Genomic DNA, 17608 nt, shown 5'->3' with positions numbered 1-17608 from the left:
CCCTTCTGTCTGTCACCAACTCACTTAAGTGTGCCCGAGCTGCCTCTCTCTCCTCTGTCCTAATTCTCCTCGACCTCTCTGCTGCCTTTGACACTGTTGATCACTCTATTCTACTATCATCTCTTGCTGACCTGGGGATCTCTGGCACTGCTCTGGCCTGGTTCTCCTCCTACCTCTCCAACCGCACTTACCAGGTAACCTGGCGTGGAGCAACCTCCACACCTCACCCTCTCTTAACTGGAGTCCCCCAAGGGTCAGTCTTGGGTCCTCTCCTGTTCTCTCTCTACACCCGCTCCCTGGGCCCCCTCATCGCATCCTATGGTTTCTCATACCATTTCTATGCTGATGATGCTCAGATTTTCCTCTCCTTCCCCACCTCTGACTCCACCATCTCCTCCCGTATCTCTACCTGTCTGTCTGCTATTTCCTCCTGGATGCACTCGCATCACCTCAAACTCAACCTCTCTAAATCTGACCTCCTTTTCTTTCCCTCCTCCTCCCCCTCCTCTGATCTCTCTATCTCTGTTCCTCTGGAATCTACCACACTCTCTCCCTCTTCCTCAGCTAAGAACCTTGGAGTCACCCTGGACCCCTGCCTCTCTTATTCCCAGCACATCTCCACTCTGGCACGCACTTGCCGATTCTTCCTGAGCAACATCCGAAGAATCCGACCCTTCCTCACCAACTATGCTACCCAGCTCCTGGTCCAGGCCCTGGTACTCTCCCGCCTAGACTACTGCAACTCCCTCCTGGCTGGCCTCCCTGCGTCCGCCACCCGTCCGCTCCAGCTCATCCAGAACTCTGCTGCTCGCCTGGTGTTCTCTCTACCTCGCTTCGCCCACGCTACTCCACTACTCCGCTCGCTCCACTGGCTCCCGATCACCGCTCGCATCCAGTTCAAGACTCTTGTACTAGCCTACAGATGCCTTGATCAGACTGCACCCAGCTACCTCCAGACCCTCATCTCTCCCTACACCCCCACTCGACCTCTCCGCTCCGCCTGCACTAGAAGACTGGCTCTACCTCCGCTACGCTCCCCTGCCTGCCGAGCCCGCTCCTTCTCCACCCTTGCTCCGCAGTGGTGGAACGACCTTCCTACAGATGTCAGGACTGCCCAGTCCCTGACCACATTCCGGCGCCTCCTTAAGACTCACCTCTTCAAACAGCACCTGTAGAACTCCTCTGTTGTATCCTGGGACACTATCACCCTTCATTTAAATATGCTTTATTTTGCTCTTATCTGCCCCCTATTTTACTGCATTTAATCCTGTACCTCAGAATATTGTAATCTGCCAAGTGTTTAATCTGTAGTATTTTGTACTTAATCATATCCTGATGTAACTATCACTATTTAATCATATCCTGATGTAACTTTCACTATTATCTGCTGTATTATTGAATTGTGATTTGTCACACTTGAGAATTATTGTATTTCTTGTTCTTATTGTATGACTTATATTGTAACACTTGAATGTATTTGTATTTGCTTGCGATTGTAAGTCGCCCTGGATAAGGGCGTCTGCTAAGAAATAAATAATAATAATAATAATAATAATAATCTACTGAGGTAAACCTATGTTAGTGCCTACCCCAATCAAGGTTTGGATTAGACCATAATTACTATCAACATTCATTACACCTTCTGTGGGGCATTTCAGCTAAAAACAAAAATCTATGAAATGTTTAGCGACATGACTGTAAGATCATCAAGCGACACAGCAAAGCCTACAGAACGTAATGCACATTGACTGTATTGTGAGGAATCAATAATTCCTTTATAGTCAATACTGCAAATTCAAATATGTCATGTTTATTTTATAGTGCAACTACATGTAGTTAATATACCTGTATTTTAAAGTGTATCATTTGTTTTAACCTTAAGTATTATTATTATTATTATTTATTTCTTAGCAGACGCCCTTATCCAGGGCGACTTACAATCGTAAGCAAAAACATTTCAAGCGTTACAATACAAGTAATACAATAAGAGCAAGAAATACAATAACTTTTGTATTTCTTTTTATACTTAAGTATAAAATGTCTCCCATCAAGGCAATAGCACAATTTAAAAGGTCTGCCAGCTATTGTAAAATGTACGACAGCAGAGCTTAATTTAACAAACGTATCAGTAAAATAAATAAATAGAATAAGCATTCACACTCAGAAGTTCCAGTAAGTGCACATCCCATGCATCGAGCCCAAAGCAGGAGACGCTCTAGTTGTATTCATTGCAGGGGGTTTTAAAAGGACCTTGGCCCTTTTGTTTTCTGAACAATGGCTTTAGACAGATGGCATGGCGTACTGATGCACACTGTGGAACCTTAACAGTGTTTTCTGCCAGCTGGTTGCAAGAATATTTATCCTGATTTAGAGGGAAGGGTTAAAGGCATCTGAGGTTATTGAGTTATTAAAAGCTTGAATTTCAAGTTTTAAAAAGCAGATTAGGTAAACCCCTGTAACATTGCTGCATATACACGATTCATAAGGTGGTTAAACAAAACAGTTCAACAGGTTACTGCTTGGCTAAGAAATGAGAGTTTCAGGCTGGACTGGAAGTAAAGCTTAGACAGATTAAAAGCAAGATGCACCATTATAAGGAACCAGTACAGTCCATTGTTCACAATATCTACCTTTAATAATGAATTAAAAACAAGGCTGAAGTAAAAATTATTTTTAATTGTTTAAAATAGCCGAAGCAATATTGAAACCAAGCTTCTTATCGGCTGTTGGCAATATCAAGAAAGCACTCAAAAGTACCATGACAGAGATATTAAGAAAGTAGAACCTGGGAAGCAGGGACTTCTAGAGTTAAGAAAGAAGCAATCAGTTGCAGGTTACTGTACATTTACTGTTTGTTTTGTATTTTTGTATTTTTTTTATTTTAAAGCTTTGCGTGGAGATGGCTTATAGATGCTTGCAAATCCGACTTTTTCACATATCCGCCTATACCCCAGTCCACATGGGGTCGGATATGCGACGTTGTACTGTAGCACACTATTTGCATAGTCTTGCAATGTATAGGTAGCACAAAGTATAGGTAAAGCTCAAATAATAAAATACACAAGTTTCCAACTAGTAAAGGGACTTGTTGGAGAGGAATGACCACTGTACATACTACTCTATTGTATACCCAGTCCTCAGCCTTGGACAATACTGCATTCGGTTGGAAATGCCACAAACAAAGCATGACCCCAAACTTGTCTTTTGTGAGTGCTAATATTACCTTATAGCCCTACAACTACTGCTTTTATTTGCATCAAATACAGCTCCAGAGTTTGGGCCCAATGCCAGCCCTTTGGGTTCAATCAACTGCCCTCTAATTATTGTTGCTATGGAACCCAACATCACCTCAAGACGAAGGCAGTACGTTACACAGTCAGAGAGCAGCACATTCATATTCAGGTGGTCTATTTTTTGGTTATTTTTTGTTGTTTTTAAAAGAGGAAATATCCATCTGATATATTATCTCAATCCAGGTGGAGATACTTCAGAATATGATTTAAATGTTAATAATTTGTGAAGTATATTAAAGTAAAATGACTGTATGTTTTAAAAAAAAATAGTGAAATACTTTTTTTTTTTTTTTTAGTATAAAAATGTATACCCTGCTTCTGTAAAAGCTAAATCACTGCAGGTGACATGTCATGAGTTACAGGCAATCTCTGTCAACCTAAACCTGATTTCCCCTCAATTGGTTAATGGCAAATTCATGTTGCAATTTCCTCTATTGTTCGGGGTAAGGAATGTGGAGAGGCCAGCTTTACCAGTCCTTCTACTATTCAAGTAAAGGCTTTCCCCTGAGAGGCTGTCTGCATTTGGAATCCTAAAACACAAACAGATTGGTTTGCGTGCATTGATAATACATTTGAAGATGAAAGCATCACTCGAATCCCAATTCTTACACACTTACATGCTGGGTTTTCTTAATTGGGCTGACCCCCTTTTAAATTGTACTGAGTTGAAAAAAAAAACTGATTGTTCAAAACACAACCTGTCATCTCTTATTCAAAGCTGATGCCTTGCCACTGATATTCTAAACAGCTTTCGAATTATATCACTTGAGCAAGAAGGTATTTTTCTTTTTACTATTATAAAATATCAATAAAATAATGTAAATGACCTTTTTATTCCTAAGGGATTAGGCCCAGTACATATTTTACACAAAGCTGGGTGTAATCTTAAAGCTTGGGCTGGCTCAAGAGCCTGCAGGAATCTGGCCTAAAGGCCCAACTGCAAGTCTATTGTACCTTCTCACTAGAAATCCAGACAAACCTACAGTGAAACAATCAGCTCTTAAATTGTTGTTATTACAGTCAGTAACTCATACTGGTATGCTTATACAGTCTGTAGTCAGGTGTAAATTAATTTGGAGGAGACAGGCTGGTATTCTCCATGCTCATAGTAATATTATTTACTATCTACAATGAGGATATGCTAAAGACATGATGCATTTGTGGCTGGAAGGGTACTCAAAAGAAGCAACTTAAGAATTTACTGTAGGATTTCTGCGTGAACAATGGCTATTGTCTAGGCTTGGTACTTTTCGATTGTAATCAGTAAAGCTCGTTAAACGTCGAATTCCCCAGTTCGACTGAAATAAATTTATATATGATAAATGTCGGTAAAACCACTCGTTTTTTTTTTTTCTTACCAAAAATAATAATTTAAGAAATCCTCGGTAGTCCGTGTAGTTTTTATACTATCTGTTCCGTCTCCGTTCCGCTCTGAATGGCTAGGGGTCGCTGTCAGTCAACTCAGTGGTTCCTTAATAGGCTAGTGTAGTTTCACCGTCAGTAATTTCATCCTGTTCTGACAGACCTCGTTGGCTGAAGCAGCGCTAGAATGCTCTCATTCATTTAAATGACTGTCAATCATCAAGACCGACTGTGCACTTTTATTTGCCAACTTCAGCGCCACAGTTGCCAAGTCCACTTCTAATAAGCGGAATTGGGCTTGTCATTATAGAGTCACTTTAATTTTTTTGAAAGTCGCTGGGTTTTTTGTAATAGGTGACGTGACTTTGACAGTTAAAAATGGTTGTAGGAGTGGTTTTGGTGATTGACTGGTGTCAGTGTAAATGCACGTCCTTAGAAAAAAACATGGATAAATGAAATGGATTGGGCGTGTTTTGGGCTGCGTTTTAAGGCAGCACAAGTTTTTTTTCTCCAGAGACTTAAGGTGTAGGTAAGCTCTTGCTATTATAGTTATATATGATGACAGTTACTAGTTTGATTTGAAAATGGGGCGCAAGAGGAAAACACTTAGTGAGTATTGTGCACAATACCCTGTCCAGCTGTGCTTAAGCAGGATAGGGGCAGAGCTCAGAATAATAAGTGCAAGTTAGTTCTGTTCAACTATCTAATGTTTAGTTCTGTGCATATTATTTTTACTTGTAAATGTATGCTGTAAAAGTCCAGATCATCTGTAGCATTAAGTAATGTTGTGCTAGAATCAATACCTTGGCTGTATTTTTATTTTTAATACTTTATACACATCTTTAATCCTCCTCCTGTCAGTTGATCAGACCAGATGCCATGCGATGCTTGAGAGGATTCGGACAGTAATTACTGGACAATTTAAAGTGGTTAGCAGTGATTAAGGAAAGAATAGCCCTCGTAACCTCTGCACTATTTACCAATAGCTATCCATCGCAATCTGAAAAAGGGGCTGGTCCTATTATTCTAAAAGGGGCAGTCCATTCCTGAGAGAACTTTTCCTTACCCTGCCTTCTATTCATTTTCACCCACAAAGGCCTTTTTACTAGAACCATTATAATTCCAAAACCTGGCTCTTCATTTCCATAACAAAAGGAGACATTTTCTTTTTGCACCATAAAACCATTTAGGCCGACTGAACCCCTGGGTGCAGAAAGTGGGAGGCTCCAAAACAGATTTGGAGTACGCAGTCACTGTTTCAAAAGTTGCAGCGACACAACCAGCTCTTCTCTTGAGTTCCTTTTTTTTCATTGTTTATGGCTATTGGCAACTGAAAACTGACCATCTTTTAACAAAGCGAGATCACGATACGAAGATGCAGTGTTTATTTTTGTTTCTTCTAAAGACCCAGCAATTTGTGCAATCCACAAATATTCATTAAGTGGGAGGTTAAAGAAAAGCCATCTGTAGTAACATATGCGACAAAGATTGGTGTTTAGTATTGCTGGGTGTTTATTGCAGGGTATTATCTACAAATTGAATGCAGTCAAACAACAACTATTCAATCCAGAAAAGTAACTATTATTGTTAGCGATCTGGCTGTTCATGAATAGGAAACCTAATATAGGAAACCTAATATATGAAACAAAACAAAAGGGATATCATGTAAGAAAAAGAAACCAAGGAGCTATTCAGCTGCCAACTAAAAAAGGGCTATTTGGATGATGTTTGGCCACACAAATATGCAAGCAGATTCTGTTCTCTTTAACATTCAACGCTCTACTCTTGGACTTCATAATAGAGTGATGGAAAGGGGGAGGGGAACTACAACAGAAAGCACTGATGTTTAATGGTTGTTTTACTTTCAAAACTAGAAATAGATAACATGTCACTATTGATTATAAAACTTTTACTAGCTTCATTATAACCTCATACAATATCACAAGTTTGATAAAACAAAGCTGTTAGTTAAAAACCAGGGCAATATTTGCACACAAAATGTAACTGTTACCATATACAATGACTCCCTTAATAAACTAAACAAGCATTGTTGACTAACCAGCTGAACAAACAAGCCACCATGGCGGTCAATGGTGGTTATATACCATTTCCCTTGGGGAAAACTATTTACTGTCCAGCTGGGGTGACATTTCTGGCATAGATAGGTCTGGAACCTTAAGGACACAATCTGAAGGAGGTCTGCACACACAGGCTGATCCATCTCCAGTGTGAGCTTTTCTACTGCAAATTACCTGTTAATGTGTATTCGCCACCACACCCTGTGATACTTAATGTAAACTCAAAGGTGCTGTATGAATAAAATACCCTTTGTTTAATAGAAAGACAGTTTCGGGGCAATGTGCAGTGACAGATAAGAACAATCTGGAAAGGTTTAAGCAATCCATCCTTGTTTTTTTATTAACAAGTTGTAACTTCAAGTTGTAACTTCAGTGCAAAACTTTCTACAGAGATATTACTCGGGTTTACCCAGTGGAAGTGGGTTGTCGAGGATTTGTGGCACACTCTACAACCCGGTTTCTCAGAGACGTCGGATTCAGTGGCCAAGAGTTGCGTCGCACAGTGAAGAACTTATCTGAAGCAGCAGAGAGGAGCAGCAACTGGCTGTGGTTGAGACGGAAAGATTCTGGCTGGGGACAGGTAAGTAAGCTGGGCTGAGTTGAGTGGGGGACGGAGGGGGGTGATGCTGGGACGCCAGAATCACCGTCGAGCCCTCTTGAGGTGTCGTGGGCTAGTCGACGAAACACTGAGGATGGAAGGTGCCCACTTGAAAACCCCAGAGATGTACCCTACTTAGCTCAATCCAGACGGTTGTCATGCTGATGCGCTGGGGAGGCCGCACTTTGGTTGATCCCCGGAGCCAGCATCGCAGCCGTTGTGTGTGCTGATGCGCCAGGGAGGCAAAATAAGCTGATCCCTGGAGCCAGCATTACACTTCAGCCATTAACACCAGACAGAAGGATATCTACATCATCATATGGAAGGAAACGTAAATGGATGGAGACACATATGGATCACATTAGTTTACTGTAAAGCTACGTCTTAGTTGGTGCTTATCTTGGCGAGAGCCGAGTTCAAATCAGCATGAAGTTTTAACATCTACTCTCGTGTAATGGAAATCAAGCACAATGTATGCTATAGATTATTTCTTTTGACATATGCAATGTACAATTTTGCAGTCGGGCCATCTATTGGGAATAATTTAAATGAAACCTTCAGCAAACAGTTGCTTGCATCTCGCTCTTTTGCTAATTATCATTTCTCATACTCTTCTAGCTAATCAATCAAAATCACACAGAATGTTACTCCCTTTTAGAAATGGGTTAGTACCCTTGGTAGTGTTTATTGTTTTGAAATCTCCAAAGTGCAGTAAATGTTTGTAGTTAACATACGATTTAATTGGAATTGGAAAATTACAGTACAAGCTCATTTAGAAAGTGCTGGCAATGGGATTTCTAAGGGACTGCTGGCATCTGTAAAGAACAAAGCTAAAGGCAGGAAGCTGGCAATTTGTTATTCTAATTTCAGATTTTGCCACTTGAGACGCTACAACTGGTGTGCTCACAGTGCAACGCTGGGTTGTATAATTATACTGCAACCTACAGCAGGGCTGAAGAGCACACTGCATTTCTATGAATGTACCCTCATTCTGACACATTCTGAGGTTAAAAATAAACATGTATTTTGATAACAGTTGCTTTGCTCCTTGTGATTCCAAAGGTCAGTTGCAAGTTTAATGTGCTTCAGATGACCAAAGGTACAAACTAAGCAGGCTCTCCAAATGGTGAAAGAGCTCAATGATAGGCATCTACTCGTGTAAATCACTATCTGACATCCCATTTCCTATTCACAGTCCTACAACTGTTTTGACGAAGATTAGAATGATTAGAAGCCATTCTCTGTTCACTGTACACAATGACTTCCTGTCTCACCTGTAGCACACTGATTGCCAAGAAGGAGCTTAAAGAATATTACTGTTAGATATCTTTGTTCAGAGTAGCCCAACTCTGATACCATGGCCTCATGCTACTGTAGCTGTGTGGTCCTTTAAGTACTTTATGAGCTCCGGGCAGTATCAGGGGTTGAACTTTATTTGACCAGTTGTTGGATCCAACCAAGAGACAGTGCTTCATTTTCATTGAAATTCAACCCTGTCCTGTTAAACAGGAGAGGCTTGCAAAATATCAATCTTCCATGGATAAAGATACCAGCAGTTACAATTATAAACATGACCATCATAAACTGAGTTTACTGTCTTGCTTCAAAGGAAACATTCAGAGATAACTCATCCTGGCAGGCCTGCGTCCAGTGGGATTGTCCTGAGTTAACGGAACCTGAGCTGCCTCACCTAACCGTGGGAATGAGAGGAACAGAAATGCCATCTGTCTACCGTAACGAGATCCCCATGCACAGCACTCACTGGGATCCCCCAGGTATTTTGACTGTGAGGTCTGGGACATGTATACTCAGTATTTTTCTTAAAATAATACAGAGCTAAGATCCAAGAGGAGAGCTGGGCTTGTTAGTTATTTAAATTCCACAGAAGAATTATATTGTTTTGAATGCACTTGTCTAAAATTACACTAGACTGTCATCTTCAAAACTGCCATAAAGATTAACGCCCGGTCATTATGGACGCAGATAGTCTTTATTCTTTTTTTGTTGTTGTTCCAGAGCATCTTCATGCAGAACTAAAGGCAGTTTATTATTAACTGTGTGCACAAGCTAAAAGGTTAATCTGTGAAAGAAACACGATATGCGTTGCAAACCTTAAAATCCCTAAAGGACCAGACCTGTGCTAAATCTCAGGTTTGAAGACAGTCAGGCTCAGACTGTAAGAATGTACACAGCAAGTTGTTTACACAGTTGGTTTATTGGAGGCCTGCTGACACGATGAGAAAGAGACTACTGATACAACCCGTAACCAAGATGAACAGGCCAGGGGGCAATTTCTATTGAGGTAGTCAAGACTACTGATTTCATCAAATAGTTTGAAGGTAAAAAAAGACAATAGGTCCTCTGAAAACAAGGTCAGGCTACTACTATTTTGATTTGTTTGTTACAGTTGTTCCTGTTAATTCATAACCCCTACACTTTAACTTAATCGGAATGACAGGTTTCATTACACTCTCACCTACAGTGGTGGGTAAAACATTTTTGAAGCTGCAGAGTTAAATAGACTTCAGAAAGCCCTAAACAACTGGCAAATATAAGCCTGTTTCCTTAATGATCGTCCAAACAAGGGGTATGAAAAAACAAGCCTACTGTACATGACAGCAGACCTTAATAAGCAAGTTGGAATGGGTACAAAAGTACAGCTTTATAATAATTACATTTCTGTCATTTGTTTACATCCTGGCATCCACAGATGCAAACTGACAGCTGGTAAGTATATACTTAATGACCCGTACTGTGACTCCATAGTTTCTTGAACTCCTGTTTATTGTCCTTGTATCGTAATGCACTGGATTTTATTTTATATTTACTATTAGGAACAATAATATGATAATAGCTCTCCAAATTATATATATATATATATATATATATATATATATATATATATATATATATATATATATATATATATATATATATAATATATATAGACACACACACACATTTTAATTTTATTTCAATCAATGGTCTTGTCTTCCCTCTCCCGTCTCCACCTCAGGGTGCCTGGCACCAGTCTTGCCTTTCTACTATTGGCTCTTGAGAGGGAGCAATCGGCAGAAATTCAATTACACAGACAGCAGGCTACGCTTCCACCCCCTCCGCACCCCCTTCCTAAATCCGGCTAACCCACTCCGCTTCTGAGAACTCTAAACAACCATCACACTCCTTCGAGCTACTTTGTCTGCCAGTCTTTTTCGCGTCCATGCTCTGAGAATAAAGAAGGGCCATTGATGAAAAGGAGGCCGTGGTGAATCAGAGTACAGAGGCAGGGCCCTAAACAAAGAGGGCTACAGTTTAAACAACCAGGCACTGATCAAATGTAATCAACGTGCTGATGGACATTGCAAAATGGAGCACAGGACAAGCTGTGTGATGTGAGCTTGTGTTTCATTTGCTAACTGCACACAATCCCATGTCATGTAGCTTTTTAAAAAAAGTTTATAAAATTATGAAATTCCCAAAGTACTGCACTTTTATTCACTCCAAATGACCTTAAAGTTTTTTTTTCAAACAATATTAAAAGGAAAATTGATGCAGAAATTGAATTTTGAAAAGTCCACTGCGAGTCTCACAGGGAGATCAGAAGAAAGTTTCAACAGAGATGCAGCTTTCGCGTATAAAAACTTCATCAAACTGAGAGAACAGAAAAATGCAACTTATTTAGTGTTCACGCTTCTCAGGAGAGCAGTAATTGGAAATCAATGGGACGTATTTTACATACCTGCTGAGCCAAAAGACTGACAAGAGTCGAGAATAAAACACTAACCTGTACATGAAACAGAATGCCTTTCCATCTCACTTGCGCTCTGTACAAATCAGATGTGTTTAGATGGGTGCAATTTAAACACTGTTGCCAAGAGACTGCTACTTAAGAAGAATGAACAGTTAATCAACTACAACTGTGTGTGACTGCGTACCGTATTGTCCCTTTCACTTAATTGAATCTGAAAATGTATTAACTGACTTTCATTCACCCCAGCGTAATGATCACAGCACTGTTTAATTGTTTTCAGGTCCTGACAAGATAACAAAACTCCAAGCACCTGTCTGGGTAACTGAAAGCTCCAAAATAATTGCCGGCAGTGAAGAGAGGAAGAAACTTAAAAGGAAATGGAATCTGAAGAATGGTGTTTACTAATACAGCATCCCCCCCCCCCCCCCCTCCTTTTTCTAGTGTCCCCAAAATAGGATCCACTGTCATTCAATTTGCTCCTGTAATAACCACTTGTATGGCCGCTGTCAGAATGTGGAAAGGATAAGCCATATCAAATCTGGATGTAGTATACAGGTTTCATGCAATGACAGCACCCTCATCTGTACATATACAAGCTGCTGGGTAAAGGAGAAGCTAACTGGTCTGGTGTTCTGAGTTCTCTCTGTAAACAAGCTCAGGATTTCTGGATTCCTTGTCACTTTATCAACAGCACAAGTGCTCACGTAATCATTGCCTTATTAGACACACTTTGAACGAGAGAGTAAACACTATTAGTGTAAAAAGCTGCAGTCTATACTCTCCCTCTAAAGATTGAAAGCTGGCACACACTGTGGAAACCAAGTGTTTTTTTGCATGTTGGCAAACTATTAAATACCTGAATAAAGTATAAAATGTACAGAGCTGGGATGTTGCCAATCAACTTTAGTGTTTATCCTCAAAAAAAAAGCTAAAACATATTCACAGATGGGCAGCAGGTTCCATTTTTAATTATATTAAATTTACGATAGTAATAAACCGGAGCTGTCACCATCCGAGACAGCTTTTTTTTTGCTAATATTTACACTTCAAAAGCTCTTTTGTTCCCAAGCAGCACTGGCTGGTGTATGAGTTTGTTCCCCAGGACACCAGCACCCTGATGAGAGTTCACAGAGGCCCCGATCCTTTAGATCCATGATAAACATTGCAGAGCAGGGTAGAAAGGCTAATCCTTGGAACTCAGTAGTTCCCGCAATGCCAGACCTCATGACCATGTCGTGGACTACGGTGTCTGCCCCCCCTCTTAATAATCTTAACCTCATAAACCTCAGACGACTGTGTCTACTACAATGTATTTTAGGAGAGTGTGTTGGCAGTAAACATAAAACTTAAGATTCCTTTATAATGTTCATTTTGAAATGTCAAATTTGACTACAGCTCCCCTCCCCCTGTATTATTCTGCTCTAACATCACTGTTTTTCTATTAACACCCCATTCATAACACTGTGAGAGAAACACAGTCAATGTGTCAATGTGGATGAATGTAAAGTAAGCGTGGTATGTTTTACTGACACCTGTGATGGAAAGGACAGGGAGGGGTTTTGTGTGCAGTTCAATTCTCTTACTCAATCTCTCCTTTATCTGGATCAGTCCTTATCAATGACTTTATCAACAAGCAAGCACACAATGAATCTAAACAGCTGACTCTGCCATAAGGGTATTTGCGGTTTTTGATTTTTTTTTCTATTTGTTCTCTTTTAAACACTGATTTCTAGTACTGTTAAGCATTTTAAATATTGTTTAAAGACAAATAACGTAGACACCCAACTCCTATAGATATGGTCCTGCATTTTTAAAAAGACAATTATAACTGCTTGCATGCCCTCACTACCATGATCTTAATGGAAAGTTGACCATATAGCAACTGGGGTTCAGAAGTCCTATTTTATTATGCCAGTAAATTTCACTATTCCACACAGATAAAACTATATAAAGGTTGTTACTGTAGATACATATATACTATAAACTATAGCCCCAAAGGCTGCTTCAGAATTATTTGAAAGTTTCATATTGATTGAACAATAGGAAACAAACAACAGTGCAGAGAATTAGCCGCAGGTTGACCAGGACGCAAGTTGACCAGTGGTAGTCGACGTACTATATAAGAGAGATCAATAACTCTCCACAACAAATTTCACATGCAGAAATGTCTACTAGTTGTGCCCTTAGGTGAAATAATAAACCCAGCCCCCCAAAATGTGCCTTTTTTTCTACCACGTGCCTTTCCAACCAGCTGCACAATTTCAGAATCAATAACAACTGATCAATTAGGGAAAAATTAATTGTATTGTCCCTAAAAGGAGTCAGCATAAATGGTAAACTATTTAAGCAATGATTCAACACATGACCACTGCTGGTTTCTTTCATGTTTCCCCAAATGACTTCTGCAGAACAGAACACATCAGTTACTGCACATGTCATTACATTTGTATACATATATTACATACTTAATTAATATAATTAATACAGGAGTTACTTTCTGCTTCTGCTTAATTAACTGATAAAGTTGTCTCAGTTAATGCAGCATACATTTTCTTAAATGATGATAGCTGCCCTGTTTTCTTTTTCTATGGAACAAGTCAAGAATTCATGCCAAGTGCCACTTTCCAACCACAAATAGAAAAATAACTGCCACTTTCTCTGTAATCAGATATCTACAGCTCTTTGTGTATATCATTATACATAGTAAAAATAATATGGGTGATCGTGGTGTGCATGCCAACTAAAAATCCCATCTCCTGTTCCTGTCTATATATACACCTGGATAAGCATAGCGATTGCACTACTTAGACACTGCAAGCTACTTAATCTGTGTTAGTAAGAAGACTAGACGAAACACTAATAACTCTTGCTGATCAATAGAAAGATTTAAATGTACTCTTTCCCAGCCATGAAAATTAACATTTGCGATTATACTTGTTGGGCAATCTGTATAATGTGTAAATGAATCAGTATTGCACTTGAGGCATTGTATTTAAAAAGAAAAAAAGTCAAACTTTTCGTACAAATATAAATTGGTCTTTCAAGACCTACAACAAAGCTTCCTATAAACTGGACATTCACATAGTTCATTATTTCCGTTAGGACTTCTGAAGGTACAGTACAATTCAAAAGGACATGGTTCACGGTTTACAAATGTAGCCCTACAATTACACATCAGCCTTAAACGTCACCCAGTATTACCTTAATGCAAATAATGTCATGTTCTTAACAAAACTCCTAAGTATTGTCAATTCCTAAAGACTCTTCCTACTGCATTCCTAACCCTGCACCTGTCTGTCAGACGAGACAGCCTGCACTACACAAATACCAGCACACGAAACTGCCCTCAGGGTTAGCTGCCTGTTAATCAAATAGCATGCGTGCTAGATAAAGGCATTCATTTACATATATTTAAAATTTGCTTTCCTGCGTTCACATTTACATAAATACCTGCTTTGCTACAGTACAGCACCTGCTCTGAATGTGTAACATGCTAAAAATGATCAACCTTTGAGTTTTGTTTGTTTGTTTTTTTTAATATATTTTCATTCCCAACCTGTACTGTGACAGCAATGTAACAATTTAAGAATTGCAATCTTATCCCTCAAAATTTTAATCATGTTAAAAGATGAAAGCAACAGTGGTCTTGAAAATCCAACTTTTAAAATCACAAGTGTCACAGGAAAGTTGCCTTCCCTGAGGTCGCTCCATTTCTTGTACATCACAGATATTATCTGCCCCTCCTTTTCAAGCACGTGACTGATATGATATATGAAGCTGGGCTGTCAGTTACAGTATGACACTAAAGGACCAGCAAAAAGTACGAAGAACTACTGGTTTAAAATACAAGAGTGGAAAAAAACCAGTCAGACTATATGGTTTCAAACTTATCACAGGAATAATGGTAGTCAATCAACTTACCATTCAGCCCATTGGGGATGCTCCTATGATGATGGGGTGCTGCGAGATCATCCATTGACCTTCTGATGGTTCCAATCTTAGTCTCCCCTGGCTTGTGGTGAAGATGGTTGTGCTGGTGATCGGGGCTCCCAGCACTCCCAGTACTGGAGGTGCTGCTCCCATCCCCAACATCTCTCAGGGTGCTGGAGCCCCCATTCAAATTGGTCAGGCTTGACTGGCTGTCTATGGAGCTCCTGGACCCAGCTCCATTCCTGTCTTCATCCAGCATCAAGATAATCTCTTTCAGCTCCATGTTATCCCTCATAATTGTCTGCTGTTTGGCTTCCAGTTCTTTCAGTTTTTGTTGGTACCCGCCAACCTCCTTCCACATGACACTGGCAGTGTACCGGCCAAACCTCTGCCATTCCCTGGTCAACTTCTTACCTTTTTGCCTGTCATCGTCCAAGAAGCAGCAAAGCTCCCTAAATTCATGGTTGTCATCTTGGAGCTTTTGATTGATCTCTTTCAGACCCCTTATCTCGTGAAGGTGAACCTGCAGTCTCTTGTTCACATCTTTCATCATGTTCCCATGCTCCACCATCAAGTTCATTTTTTCATTCTCTGCTTTTCTTAGTCTTTTGATCAAATCGTCTTTGCTCCATTTCAGCAGCTCCACGTCAGCTACCTTACTCAAGTCTTCCTTAGATCCATCCAATGAGTTTTTAGCCATCTTATTTCCTAAGGTAATGATGTACACGGTTTAAAAAGTAAGCAGTAATCTAATATCTTAAAAGTAACACTGCAGCTAACTTTAGATTTATGATATCATAAAGGAATTTAACAAAACGTGCCCGTTCACATATTTAACTATGTACAATAAAACAGCCTAGTTAATATCACACATATTCTAATTTAAAAGGCACATAAATTCATACTGTCAATGTTTAACTTACCCCGCAAAAATATGCCGGCTACTCAAACGTTTTCTACTTTGATGACACTCCTTTGTTTTTCTTTCGCATTACAATTTCCACATAAAGATCACTCCAGAAAATAAATACATACATAAATAAATACAAAACAAAGACAAATGCCCCCTCGGACCGCTAGATCTGATCTTGGGTAAAGGCAAATAAAAAAAAAAATCAATCTGTCCTTTTCCCCGTTTCCCAATGCAATGCGGTGATGTCAGTGCGTTTGTAAATTTCACGTAAATTGCAAAGGCAGGCGCATTCCACAATAGCAGCACACAATCAAAAGAGGATCAGCAGTCTAGATGGAATTGGTCCAAATGCACTCGGGTTTCAGTTCAAACAAAAACATATTCGACGTAAATGTTGCAGGGATGCTGGAGAGGAGGTTTAGGGTGGCTATAGAATCAGTATTACGACGTTATAAAGTCGGTTTGGTTAAAATCCAACAAACAGAACTTTCTAAATGGTAGTCTGCAGAGATCTTTCCCAGGTTGGATTTTGCTATGTCCTTCTCCTCCCCTTCCTAAAGCTTGGTTCAAGTTACTCAAGAGGATTTGGTTTAAGCAGCCAATCAGGACACAGCAAACAGTCTCTCACGCAGGTAGAGAAAAGGTGCAGTCCTCCCTTCTTAAAGGGACGGTAGCAGCAAGTTGGATCCACAAACGGAATATAAAAATGATGTATGCAAACATAATTGCATATTGTTGTTAAATTAAGCGTAATAATAAGAATAACAAAAATATAAAACCGATGAATGAATTGAAAAGGAGGTATAATACAGAAAACTGTAAATAAATAAATACATTTACATACAGGCATTTGTTGACAAAAAACATACATTGTACAATGGGGAGTTTAATGTGCAATTAGGCAAAGTATAGACTACCATTAGCATTAGCAGTATAATATTATACTTGATCCATAAGCTACTGAGAAAAAAAAAAGTTGCATAAAAACAGTTTGGCGAGCAATTGTAATATAGCATCAGTTGGGATATATCAGCTGAGCTATTCATGGGCACTATTTATGATTTATAAATAAGAAATATAAATAGCTAATCAGTAACCAGTAAATCATGGTTGTTTTCATGTAGTTTTAATGTGTGAATTAAACAATTATTTTTTGAGGTGTTCAATAGTTCTTTAGTTTGGAAATAGATATGTCATGTCTTGTAAGTAAATACAGTTGTTCTGTTTTGTTTTAGTTAACTGATAGTGTTCATTTCATGGTCTTCTTTAAAACACTGTTATGAAATTAATTGTATAACTGTTTCATGCTCCAGACCTTGTTCTCTGACCTAAATTCAAACAACAGGTTTTTTTGTTTTTTTTTACTCTCAAGGAAAAAAAATGGAACATGGTTGACTTGGGTAATACTGAAAGAAACGAATGCATTTAAACAGATATAGCTTCTTCAGCCTCTGTTAAAAAAATAAAATAAATGTATTGGAATTGTGGAGACCTATGATATGCAAGTGGGCTGTAATACTAATGTACGAATGTAGCGCCATCTTGTGAACAAGAAATGTATTTATCTTACTTTAACTTAGACTAGTTAATCAATTCACTTTTACTATTAGCTGTATTTGCATTATTTATACCATGGCGGATCTAAAGACCCCTGACATTTCGTTAATTAAAATCTTTGTTTAC

The 17608-nt window shown here is 39.2% G+C and overlaps 1 protein-coding gene across 2 annotated transcripts in view; it reads right to left on the bottom strand.

The window, feature by feature from the left end:
• Positions 1 to 16554, bottom strand: part of LOC117422589 (coiled-coil domain-containing protein 85C-A-like) — a 44823-nt gene extending 28269 nt beyond the window's left edge. Inside the window, exons 1-2 of one of the 2 annotated variants that reach the window (XM_034927836.2) lie at positions 15936 to 16554; positions 15004 to 15720 (exon numbers count right to left, since the gene is read on the bottom strand). In XM_034927836.2, the coding sequence (XP_034783727.2) occupies positions 15004 to 15712 (709 nt within the window). In that variant the 5' untranslated portion in view covers positions 15713 to 15720; positions 15936 to 16554. The remainder of the gene's footprint in view (positions 1 to 15003; positions 15721 to 15935) is intronic. The other variant, XM_034927837.2, reaches the window with a different exon arrangement.
• Between the last annotated feature and the right edge of the window lie 1054 nt (positions 16555 to 17608).

Source organism: Acipenser ruthenus, chromosome 18 (assembly GCF_902713425.1).
Source record: "Acipenser ruthenus chromosome 18, fAciRut3.2 maternal haplotype, whole genome shotgun sequence".
NCBI lineage: Eukaryota > Metazoa > Chordata > Actinopteri > Acipenseriformes > Acipenseridae > Acipenser > Acipenser ruthenus.
This window is presented reverse-complemented; position numbering and strand designations above follow the sequence as displayed.